The 13,010-nt window shown below is 49.9% G+C and overlaps 1 protein-coding gene across 3 annotated transcripts; it reads left to right on the top strand.

The window, feature by feature from the left end:
• The first annotated feature begins 126 nt into the window (after window positions 1-126).
• LOC117962937 (atrophin-1-like) lies at window positions 127-12,448 on the top strand. 3 transcript variants are annotated; one of them, XM_058986547.1, is made up of 8 exons: window positions 127-487; window positions 1,603-3,131; window positions 3,569-4,915; window positions 5,103-5,411; window positions 5,814-6,011; window positions 9,284-9,315; window positions 9,637-9,771; window positions 10,357-12,448. In XM_058986547.1, the coding sequence occupies exons 2-8, from the start codon at window positions 1,676-1,678 to the stop codon at window positions 10,423-10,425; spliced, it is 3,546 nt and encodes a 1,181-aa protein (XP_058842530.1). In that variant the 5' UTR covers window positions 127-487; window positions 1,603-1,675; the 3' UTR covers window positions 10,426-12,448. The 3 variants fall into 3 exon arrangements, with proteins under 3 accessions (XP_058842530.1, XP_058842531.1, XP_058842532.1); XM_058986548.1 differs by having other exon boundaries at window positions 127-503; XM_058986549.1 differs by lacking the exon at window positions 127-487 and adding an exon at window positions 516-643.
• Window positions 12,449-13,010: the final 562 nt, after the last annotated feature.

Raw genomic sequence — 13,010 nt, 5'->3', positions numbered from 1 at the left:
ACACGCACACACACACGCACACACACACACAGAATGTGCATCTGTAGAGACTAAGGGTTAACAGACATGCAGACGGAACAGTACAGACAGCACTGAGACGTTGTGCAATGCAATTCTTATGAGGGAGAGAGAGAATTGGTACGGCACAGACACACACACACACACACACGCACGCACGCACGCACACAGACACACACACACACAGACACACACACGCACACACGCACACACGCACATTCAGACACACACGCACACGCACAGTCACAGAGAGGCGCTCCATCACAGTTAAGTCGGTCGGACTAGCTGCTGCCTGCCAGTCTGCCTGCATGCCTAGACCCCACGCTCGCTGCAGGATCGATAGCGGCTTTTGTTTGTATTTTTAAATCAAGACCGAGACACGATCGCTCCTCGACGACCGAACTACAAACCGAACCTGCTCCACGTCCAGACTGCGCTGAACTAAACAGAAGCACGCAGTCTTGTGCGGGTAAGGGGAGAGGCGGGTGCGTATGTCGCTGTGCAGGCTAGTATTGCTACCCGTGTTCTTATCAGACACACAGAGAGGCGCAGGCATGCTGGGAGTGTCAGTGCATGGACGTGTGGGGTGTTATTCATGCGTCTGCATGCATGCTCATGTGTACAGGTCCGTATTGAAAACAGAACTTATGTAATGAATACATTGGAAATACACTACAGGGAGGGGAGGGGTAGAGTCGCATATCATACAGCAAACAACAGGCAGCTGAGATTATCAAAAAAAAGATTATTATTATTATTATTATTATTATTATTATTATTATTATTATTATTATTATTTTGTACTATTTATAGATCTTTATATACAGATTATATTCTATTATTAATATCGATTGTTTAGTAGTAATTCAGTAGAGATTCGCATTGCAATGATGTCATGTGTTGAATCAGTCACGCTATATATATACGCTATATTATTATCATTATCATTATTATTATTATTGATATTATGTTTTTGACACCCGCACAGCTCGAGTGAAAGCGAGAAGAGAAATCCGTTTTCTGAAGCGATCTCGTTGGTCTCCGTCTCGATGTTATGCTGCATTGTTGTCTGTCTTTGTAACTGTACAGTACAGCCTATGGTGTCTCGTCACCCCCCATGTAAACGAGATTAATCCATGCATCCCATAAGAGTGTATTCTATTCCTGTTCAAATATAGCCTGCAGTGCATGTGTCCCGCTGTGATAATGGACTTGTCTTTGTGTCTACAGCGCCCTCTTGATCGTCTGATCCCCCTGCCAGTTACTATCTGTCTGTCTGTCTGTCTATCCGTCTGTTTGTCTAGCTATAGGTGTAAATATCTATCTTTCAGTCTGTCTATCCGTATATTTGTCTGTAGGTCTACCTGTACATCTGTCTATCCTCACCGCCCCTGACAGCTCTCCACTGCCAAAATCCATCAGCTACAACTGACTGGAGCTGCAGGGGTTTGCTTATCAACATGCGTGCCCATCTGTTTCTTCCTCTCTCTCTCTCTCTCTCTCTCTCTAACAAAAGCTCAACAAAATGCAGAAAGACTAATTCTTTATTTTTTTCTTTTTCCATTTTTTCATTCCTTTCCGCAGACTCTTCCCGATTCCTGTCATGTCTGCTCGCTAGTACTCCCCGATCTCTATGGTGCCACCCCCGCTCTGAGACATGGTCTCCCCTGCAGCTCTGTGTGTCTGCCTGCTTGCCTGGGGCCTGGGGCTGGGCTCTACCACTCCAGTCCCGGAGAGGGGAGCAGCCCCATGTTCCCCCACATCCTTCCAGGGAGAGACGAGCAGCCCAGTGACAGGACTTGAACTGGCCTCTCCTGCAGACAAAGGGAACGAAACAGGAGAAAGGAGGGAGGAGAAAAAATGCCTAAGGAGCACTGCTGCCTCGCCCCCTGCTCCCATACTGGGAACAGGATTTGGGGTGCTGTCACAGAATCCCCTGCAGTCAGCCCTTGTTGTCAGCACCCCCGAGGAGTCTGAGCAGCCCGGGACAGTGCAGCTCCTCTCTGGGAACCCAAGCCTAAGTGCTGTAGAACTGACAGCGTTGCCTGGAGACGTTGCTAGGATACCGTCCTCCCCTAGCCCCGTTGCCATGGGCACCACAAACCGCACCCCATTGGTCAATCAGACTCCAGAAAGAGAGGGGGCGGCTCAACACGGTCTGGAGCTCCTTTCTGGAAGCAAAAATGCAAAGAGAAGGGCGGGTGGAGAGAAGGGAGAGAGGGGAAAGGGGGATGGAGTCACAGAGAAGCTGCCAGCCCCAGGAAGGGGCACAATAGCGGGGCCTGCAAGAGGGAGAGACGGGGGGATGACTGAAAGCAGACTTTTGTCTTGGGGGCAGCGTCTCAATATAAAGGCTGGAGGGGCCCCTAGTGAGGTTGTTGGAGGCAACCAGGCTTGGGGGTTGAATCCTACAGGGTTAGGCACAGCCTCGATACCTTCTAGTATCATGGAAGCAGCAACCACAGGGGCAGTGAAACCCAGTGCAGTGACTGCATCACAGCACCCCCTGATGAGAGGGCCAGTGGAGCCCAACTGGGGCACAGCTAGACAGGCTGGAGCAGTCCAGCAGGGGGCAGACTCCACACAGCGAGGGGGTGAGATGGAAGATGGAATCCGAGCAAGTCCGGAACATCCTGGGAAGACAGAAGAGGAGGAGGAGGAGGGACCAGGAGATCGGGAATCGGACAGGGAATTGCTTCCGAAACCCAGGAAGACTGGGAAGAGTGAGAGGCTCAGGGGTGGAACAGCAGAACGGCACAAGGAGAGAGCTGGGTTAGCAGAGGAAGTCCCGGGTGCGAGAGATACCCAAACCGACGGTGTGCAAAGGGGCTGGAAATCAGAAGAGAGCAGGGCTGGACTGAGGAACTCAACGCTGCTGAAGATACAGCCCACACCAGACGAGACCAAGTCATCTCAGACAGGCATCGCAGTGCGTCCCCAGTACCCGGGTGTATCGGGTGTAAAGGATACCTGGCATTCTCAAGGGTTCCTCGGGGAGCCTGGGATCAGCCTGACACACAGTCCCGAGGGGGGGCTAATATCCAGCTCTGCTCCCTCCCCCAACCCCACCGTGTCACATCCTGGGACAGGGGGCCCCACACTGCAGGAGGCAGGTGAGTGTGGGGGTCCAACTGCCTGGGGTGAAGTGGGGGGGGGGGAGCTATCAGCTATTTAGTTTAGGGATCTGTTCTATATGGTTGATGTTATACAGAAATCTGGAATGTCTTTGTATCAGATAGCTTGTATCGGATGGAATGACATCACAGTATTAGCTATACTGTTTAATTATTATTATTTAACTATATATATACACACATACATACATACATACACACATACATACATATTGTATAGGGTGGTGTGTAAGACATAAACAAACACTCACCCACTGCCCTCCCGTGGAGTGGATACCAGCTTGTATCGTACATCACTATATATTCTGTATATAGTAATAAAATATATAAAAACATTTCAAATGTGTTACTTATAGAACATCCATAAAATGACAAACGACAAAATAAACGTTTTGCTTTTTTCGTTCCATGGACAGATTCCTCTGCTCTGTACAGCGTGACAGAGTCTCACCAGACCTCAGCAGCAGAACTCCTCTCCAGTTCCACACAGGATCCCCTGACTGCAGCGGAGACAGCCACTCACTCCTTAAGAGAACCTACTGTAGCAGAAAATGAGGGGACGGCTGTCACTCTACCCCCCGAAGGGGCCCCGCTGCCATCAGAACCCTTCATCTCAGTACCCCGTGAAGGGACCCCACTTGTGTCAGAGTCAACCATCACTGTACCCCCTGAAGAGATCTTATCACAGTCACCTGACTCTGTACCCCTTGAAGAGATCTTACCACCATCACCTGACTCTGTACCCCCTGAAGAGATCTTACCACAGTCACCTGACTCTGTACCCCCTGAAGAGATCTTATCACCATTACCTGACTCTTTACCCCCTGAAGAGATCTTATCACAGTCACCTGACTCTGTACCCCCTGAAGAGATCTTACCACCATCACCTGACTCTGTACCCCCTGAAGAGATCTTACCACAGTCACCTGACTCTGTACCCCCTGAAGAGATCTTGCCACCATCACCTGACTCTGTACCCCCTGAAGAGATCTTACCACCATCACCTGACTCTGTACCCCCTGAAGAGATCTTGCCACCATCACCTGACTCTGTACCCCCTGAAGAGATCTTACCACCGTCACCTGACTCTGTACCCCCTGAAGAGATCTTACCACAGTCACCTGACTCTGTACCCCCTGAAGAGATCTTACCACCATCACCTGACTCTGTACCCCCTGAAGAGCTCTTATCACAGTCACCTGACTCTGTACCCCCTGAAGAGATCTTATCACCATCACCTGACTCTGTACCCCCTGAAGAGATCTTATCACAGTCACCTGACTCTGTACCCCCTGAAGAGATCTTACCACCATCACCTGACTCTGTACCCCCTGAAGAGATCTTATCACCGTCACCTGACTCTGTACCCCCTGAAGAGCTCTTATCACAGTCACCTGACTCTGTACCCCCTGAAGAGATCTTACCACAGTCACCTGACTCTGTACCCCCTGAAGAGATCTTACCACCATCACCTGACTCTGTACCCCCTGAAGAGATCTTATCACCGTCACCTGACTCTGTACCCCCTGAAGAGCTCTTATCACAGTCACCTGACTCTGTACCCCCTGAAGAGATCTTACCACAGTCACCTGACTCTGTACCCCCTGAAGAGATCTTACCACAGTCATCTGACTCTGTACCCCCTGAAGAGATCTTACCACCATCACCTGACTCTGTACCCCCTGAAGAGATCTTATCACCATCACCTGACTCTGTACCCCCTGAGGGAGCCCCACTGGTTCCAGGCTGGTCAGACGCTGCAGGTAACTTTTACTCTTCAGGCAGCATGCCAGTAAAATGATTCCACAAGGCATACATGAAAATAAATCTGTACCACATTAAATGAATATATTAGTGGTTTAAATATACTGTAGATAATTAAAATATAGTTCAATTCAAAGTAATCTTTTTAAAATAAACTACATTTTTTATTGTCTTACAACTCTGCAGATGATCTAGATGAAGTCCCTCCCCTTCTCTCCGAAACCCTGCCTCCCGGAATCTTTAACATTTCAGAAACCCCGCCCCCCGGACCCTTGAAAAGTTCAGAAACCCCGCCTCATGGAACGTTCAGAAATCCCAAAACTGCACCCTCTGGAACATTTGGAAATCCCGAAACCCCGCCCTCCAGAATCTTCACATCAGAAACCCCGCCCCTGACAACCAGACTGCCCCCGACGTCTGTCACTATGGCAACCAGCCTGATGTGGCCGCCCGCCGAAGCTCGGCTGGATGATCTGGAGAAACTGGAGTCTGAAGGTAAGGCAGGGCAGTGGAGAGCCCCATGGGGATAGCTACCCTTTATACCCACAGATTCACAAACCTGCTCCTGCGGGTCACACCTCTCTTCTGATGTTTAGACTTGCTTCAGTAGCTCATGCAAATGGGGAGAGATGCAAATGGGGAGACAGAAGTAAAGGGTGCAGTGCACCTGTGGACAGCTCCTTTGGTAATACCTTATGTGATGCCAATAAGAGATACAGTGAGCCCCGGGCTTGGACACAGTGAAGGTCATCGCATGTACATTGTTATACATGTCTAGAGAAACTCCCATGCAATTGGAATGGGTGTCACTTAGGGGGTCAAACCATGACCTAGCTTGTGATTCATAGAGTAATCAAGGCTTTCTCCCTCCCCTCTGTCTCTGCCTGTCTCTCTCAGAGGATCGAGAAGATAATGTCAGTGAGGATGAAGACGAGGAGGAGGAGGAGGAGGAGGAGGAGCCCCCCAACTCTGATGAAGCTGAGAGTGTGGAGGAGAGTGAGCCCCCGGAGGTCTCCACGACCACCCCCTTGCACAGCCACACCCCCTTCCATCTGCCAGAGGGGTCCGAGTGGGCACAGCGAAACCAGGGGCTGGGTAAGAGAGAGGGGAGAGGGAGTGACGGAGGAGAGGGGCTGGGTGAGAGAGGAGAGGGGAGAGGGAGTGAGGGAGGAGAGGGGCTGGGTGAGAGAGAGGAGAGGGGCTGGGTGAGAGAGGAGAGGGGAGAGGGAGTGAGGGAGGAGAGGGGCTGGGTGAGAGATGGGAGAGGGGAGAGGGAGTGAGTGTGGAGAGGGGCTGGGTGAGAGAGAGGAGAGGGGGCTGGGTGAGAGAGGAGAGAGGGGCTGGGAGGGGAGAGGGGCTGGGTCAATGAGAGGGAGATAAATAAATACACAAAGAAAAGCAAAAACGTTTAGCTTTTCATAACTGTTAGCTTTTCATAACTATAAATGAGTGCTGTGCTCACAGCTCACCACCAGGTGGGAGCAAAGATAATAAGATTAGTATAATCCAGTGTTCTGCAGTACCTTCTCTGCAGCCTAGAGGGCACCAGTCCTCCATGATAAAATGCCAGTGAAACAATAACTGAAAGCGTAGGAGACTGAGACTGGATTCACAAAGTGTAAACTTACTGCAGGACGTAAAGCTTTGCATGCGTGAACATTTTCAAGAGCACTTAAAAGAGCCAGCAACAGTTTCAAAGAGTTTCGTGAATAACAAACTTGAATGACGTTTCTGTTTTCAAAGCTGCAAATCAATACAATGTTTTCATTTTTAATTTCACCAGATCTCACAGTGGAATCTATCTTTCATTCATTCAAAGACAGAATGACAGGCGTGAATCCCACTGTTCTCAATCACGCGGGGTTGAGAAGCATGTGCAGAGCTTGATCTAAGCAAAGCAAATTCCCCAAGTCAGCGGTTTGATTTCTTTCTTTGTGGTCCATAGCGGTTGCCCTACAAACAGCACAGTACTTGAGCGCTGGGTTTATTGCACCCATGGGGACGCAGGAAATCGGTTTCGCTGCATCAGCTTTTAGGAAAGCTGCCTGAAAGATTAATCAGCAATGAATAGAGTAACACGGAAGCTGATTTCTAATTGAATGAAACACGGACAGGAGTCTCTCTGGAATTGACTGTCTGAGAGACGGCTTCTGCTACCCTGTCACTGAATGACTGATTCATGTAACTAGGAACTAAAATACAGGACCTTATAGAATAAAAATGCCATCCCTAGTTCATCTCTGGTGAATGACATTTGTCAGTGAATTTATTAACTTTCTTTACATTTTTCTAAATTTGGCTCTGTTCAGTGATTAATAGGTATAGATGACAGAGACAGAATCCTGGTTATTCCTGGATTTCCACATTTCCAGAAAATTCCCAAGCCCTGTGAAGTTGGGATCCGCGCAGAGCAGGTTTCTGTTTCCAAAGTCTCTGCGAGGAATTGATCTGGCAGCGACATTTGCCCTGCTCCTGGGAGTAGAGTCAGCGAGGCGTTGGTGATCTCTCTGAATACCCCTCTCTCTCTCCCTCGGCTGGTTGACTCACACTCACCCAGGGCTATCTGCTGGAATGAAGACTGGCTCCACCCCTAAATCACAGGGATGTGCCACATGTGTATTAAACCTGCACACAGTGACCCACAGACATCTTCAGGGTTATTCAATCATAGGATTCCTGGGGAATGGTTTACTACAAAATGTACCTGTCTGGGCTGTCTGTGTGTTTATTACAGTGCCTTGTCTGTGGGTCTCAGTGGCCCATGATAATTGCTGCAATCTCTCATCGCTCCCTGCCTGTGCAATCTCTCATCGTGGAGCTCCCTGCCTGTGCAATCTCTCATGGTGGAGCTCCCTGTCTGTGCAATCTCTCATCGTGGAGCTCCCTGTCTGTGCAATCTCTCATCGTGGAGCTCCCTGCCTGTGCAATCTCTCATCGTGGAGCTCCCTGCCTGTGCAATCTCTCATCGTGGAGCTCCCTGTCTGTGCAATCTCTCATCGTGGAGCTCCCTGTCTGTACAATCTCTCATCGCTCCCTGCCTGTGCAATCTCTCATCACGGAGCTCCCTGCCTGTGCAATCTCTCATCATGGAGCTCCCTGTCTGTGCAATCTCTCATCGTGGAGCTCCCTGCCTGTGCAATCTCTCATCACTCCTTGCCTGTGCAATCTCTCATCGCTCCCTGCCTGTGCAATCTCTCATCACAGAGCTCCCTGCCTGTTCAATCTCTCATTACAGAGCTCCCTGCCTGTGCAATCTCTCATCGCTCCCTGCCTGTGCAATCTCTCATCACAGAGCTCCCTGCCTGTTCAATCTCTCATTACAGAGCTCCCTGCCTGTGCAATCTCTCATCGCTCCCTGCCTGTGCAATCTCTCATCGTGGAGCTCCCTGCCTGTGCAATCTCTCATCGTGGAGCTCCCTGCCTGTGCAATCTCTCATCGCTCCCTGCCTGTGCAATCTCTCATCACAGAGCTCCCTGCCTGTTCAATCTCTCATTACAGAGCTCCCTGCCTGTGCAATCTCTCATCGCTCCCTGCCTGTGCAATCTCTCATCGTGGAGCTCCCTGCCTGTGCAATCTCTCATCGTGGAGCTCCCTGCCTGTGCAATCTCTCATCGTGGAGCTCCCTGCCTGCTGCAAGTTGGGCTCTGTGCCGGGGAGGTGCTTTAGGGGAGGCTGATGGATGACCTCACTGTTTTTAAAAAACTGCCGAAGTGCAGAAATCAGCTGTAGATTTTTTTCTATTATTATTATTATGTGTAATGTAATTTTAAAAGGGGGAAGCTCATCTCTGGCTGTGGTCCCGGTGCTGCTACGGGACGTTTCCCTTTTAAGTGTGGAAGTGCTTGGTCATCAGCTGCTGAATTGAAGGCCCATCCATTACCGTGCCGAGTGGCAGAGGGGATGCTGGCCGGCCGGCCGGCTGGCTGGACGATGAGGCTCATTAGCACTGAGAGAGGCAGAGGGAGTCGGGCATCACTGTCGGGGGGGCGGGGGGGGGGGGGTTTGGGGGGTCGATAGTAACTGTTTTGTAACTCTTCACTGTTTTTTGTGCTGAATATTTTAAAACTACATGGATTTTAAAAAAAAATGTTATGAATGTTCTTATATGTCATATATATGAACCCGTACGCGTCACAATGACATCACAATGACGTGGCGTGCGATTTGTCGACGACCAGTTTCTGCGGTCGAATGTCACTTTGCTATTCGACGAGTCGCTATTCGGTGCCACCTCCCCTATAGACAACTAGTGTAGCTTTTCTTTCTATTTCGATTGCTAGCCCAGCTCATCCCAGCTCTGCTCAGCTCTCCCAAGTTCTCTCATTCTTCTGTGTTTTTAAATCTTTCTTTTTTGTTTTTCTTTCAGTGCGAAGCTGGGTGGAGAAAATTCGAGATAAGGTAGGAATCCATTCCCAGCTCTCTCCCCCTCTGAAACTCACCCTCACCTCTCTCTCCAGTCCCCGGGATGGCTATGACTGGGGCACTAGCTCCAGTCCCAGCTCTCCTCCTCCCCCTCTCTCCAGACTGGCTCCATTCCCAGCTCTCTCATCCCTCTCCCCCTCTCTCCAGTCTCAGCTGTCTCTCCCCTCTCCCCCTCTCTCCAGGCTGGCTTCAGTCCCAGCTCTCTCCCCCTCTCCCCCTCTCTCCAGGCTGGCTCCAGTCCCAGCTCTCTCACCCCTCTCCAGTCTCAGCTGTCTCACCCCTCTCCCCTCTCCCCAGGCTGGCTATGTCTCGGGGATGCTGGCTCCGGTGGGGATCGGTATCGTGGGTGCTCTGTTCATCCTGGGCGCGCTCTACAGCATCAAGGTGATGCACCGCAAGAGGAGGAGCGGCTTCAAGAGGCAGCGGCGGAAGGTGAGGGGGTGGAGAGGAGCCTCAGCTCTGTGTATATTGAGTGGAAGGTGAGGGGGTGGAGAGGAGTCAGGGGGAGAGGCAGTGTAGGAGCCTCAGCTCTGTGTATATTGAGTGGATGGTGAGGGGGTGGAGAGGAGTCGGGGGGGAGGCAGTGTAGGAGCCTCAGCTCTGTGTATATTGAGTGGAAGGTGAGGGGGTGGAGAGGAGTCAGGGGGCGAGGCAGTGTAGGAGCCTCAGCTCTGTGTATATTGAGTTACTAGAGAGTGAACAAACACTCGCCCTTGACATACAAAATTAAAATCTAAAGATAGGGTTCCAAAAAATGACTCTACTATACAGATGTCAGACGTTCTCATTACTAGCTGTGTCTCAGATTCAGTAGAGGGAATTAATAATGTGTCTTTATTCTATATATATTATCCAGGGATATATTGTATCACAATTTAGGCTCTTACATAGATGTGGATTATGTTCCTTGCCCGCCTGGTTATTGATTCACGTTGAGTTCTGATCTAATGATTTGAATCCAGTTCAATATTGTTCGTTTCTAACAGCTTAACTCCTTCTTATTGTTTGTGTCATCAGCACGGGGAGATGAGCAACAGGCAGGACCGCGTGATGCTATTGGCCGACAGCTCAGAGGACGAGTTCTAATCCCTCCCACAACCCCGCCCCCCTCCAGCAATAAGCATCGCCCCAAGTCTTGTTATTGCCCTGCCCCCCTCGGAGGCAGCTCTCATCTTCATGACATCATCGAGAGAGTGCTGTGCCAGGCTGCGCTGTGTTCATCTGCACAAGATACTGCAATCCCTCCTTCCTCTCACACTGGAGACAGAGAGAGGGAGGAGAGAGACAAAGAGAGACTGAACTAGGGATGAGAGGTGGGAGTGAGACAGAGAATGAAGGGGTAGAGAGGGAGAGAAGGAAGGGGTGAGAATGAAAGAAGGTAGAGTGAAGAGGTGAGGAGAGGTGGACGGGAGAGGAGAGAGAGAAAAAGAAGGGTAGGATGAAGATAGAAGGGAGAGAGTAAAATAAGGGAGAACGCAGTTGAAGGGGTGAGAGAGAGGGAAGAGGGGTGGTATACAATTTCACAGGAGAACGGGGAGGGGTGACAGAGAGAGAGAGTGGGAGGGGAGAAAGACCAGAGGTGAGAGAGGAAGAGTGAGCTAGAGAAGGAGCAATGGAAAAAGAGAGGAGCAGGGGTGGAGAAGTGTTTGTAGACAGATAGCTTCCACAGGTAGATAGCAGATAGAGGGAAGGGCTCCCAGTTAGAAAGATGGATGAGTGTTTTACCAGCCATGGCACGAGAACGCACAGACACAGGACCCACAGCTCTTACACACAAGCTGTATTGCTGGAGAACAGATACGCTGAGGCACCGTGGCAAAGGAGGGCACGCGTTTGAACTGTTACACAATCTGAGATGGATCGGCCAATCACAGTGTAAGATAGTGCAGCCAATCACAACTTTAGACTGATCAGCCAATCACACGAAACCATCGCATGCTTCCATTTAATTGATGATAATTGTAAGTATTAATATTGCCAGTAGTATTAGAGGTCACATCCCTGTTAGGACGTCCCAGCAGCCAGTGCACTTCAGCCTGGTAAGAGTGTCTGTTAAGTCTTGCGCACCAAACATGTAAATAGAATTCAAAACATCCGATTCCTTACCTTACCGATAACGTAGAAAACGGGAATGGAGACAGACAGTTTGGAATTGGAGAAGCGAGTGAGAGATCTGGACTGTGCAAGCTGCTGACAGCAGCCTTGGAAACAGACCACGAGAGAAGCCGCAGGAGAAGGAAGAGAAGATCCAGCAAAGCCAGTCCCGGGCCGTAGGTCTTCAGGTGCAGGACTGTTTATTGTTTAGCTGCAGCATGACTTCTGATATCTTGAAAGGTGTGCCAGGGGCTGGCTGTTACTGTTATAGGAGTTCTGTCTCTCTGCCTGTCTCACAGAGAAGCCCCCGACACGCCCCTGCCACGCCTGCCAGTACTGTAGAGAGACGTATTACTGTGTATTGTATTGTACATGCCTCTGATATCATTTGAAATGTACAGCAGGCACGGAAGCAAAGGAAAGCACTTTGTAAACTAGTCCCATTCCTCCTCCTCTTAGTTATTATGACTGTTGTTCTGGTGTTAATAATTTTATTGCTGTGACTCTTGCTATTGTTGTGACTGAGTTGCTCGTCTGACTCGTCGTGTTTTTTCAACGGTGCAGTCTTCCCTTTGCTCTCTCAGAGGAGATCCAGGTTTGGTCGGGTCTCTTTTCAATCATAAACTTACCCAACCCCCCCCCCCCCCCCCCATGCATCAGCTTCTAATGAATCACAAAAACACAGAAGGTCCTCCAGAACCTGTTAAACATACACACATCTTTTAACATGAGCATTGTGATCTGCGCATGGGAGGATATCTGTACACTGGATGAGATGGGCAGGGATTCTGGCAGCTCATTATCACATGGTAGAGCACAGCACAGGGGCACTGCGCTTCAGGAAGCCCTGTCCTTAGGGTGATACAGCAAGCCCAGGTCCTGTCTGCTCTGTTATTGCATGGAATGTGGTGCAGTTTGAAGCAGACATCTATTCAAACGGACGCAATTAGCCCATACTCAGTTTATTTTACTTGATCACACTTTTCCTTAAATAAACGATGACATGTGGAATCCAGCAGTCTGACTCGTTCTTCATAATCAAGGTACACACCATCAGGACAGACCCCCGTCTCAGAGGATCTGCAATGGCAGAGCAGTCCGGCCTGCCACGCCACTGCTACTGCAATGCAACGCGATGAGGCTGTCATTGCTACACTGTCGCAGTCATGATGCCTTCTATAAATAACCCTGGCATGACAACTCTTTAATGACTGTGTGAGAGTGGAGCAGAGCGAGGCTTCACTGTGAGCCTGAGGGGGACAGGGACTGAGGAGAGAGGGGGTGAGGAAAAACGGAGCAAGACAAAAGAGAAGGGGAGGGGGGAATAGAGAGGGAGGAGGGGAGGGTTAGAGAACATGTTTCGAGATAGATATGAGGGTAAAAGGAGGAACGACAGCGCTGCAGAGCTGAGAGTGGAGTGTGTAGACTAGTGCTCATTATGTGCTGGTAATGACAGCGCTGCAGAGCTGAGAGTGGAGTGTGTAGACTAGTGCTCATTATTATTAATGTGCTGGTAATGACAGCGCTGCAGAGCTGAGAGTGGAGTGTGTAGACTAGTGCTCATTATTATTAATGTG

Source organism: Acipenser ruthenus, chromosome 15, assembly GCF_902713425.1.
Source record: "Acipenser ruthenus chromosome 15, fAciRut3.2 maternal haplotype, whole genome shotgun sequence".
Classification (NCBI taxonomy): Eukaryota; Metazoa; Chordata; class Actinopteri; order Acipenseriformes; family Acipenseridae; genus Acipenser; species Acipenser ruthenus.
This window is presented reverse-complemented; position numbering and strand designations above follow the sequence as displayed.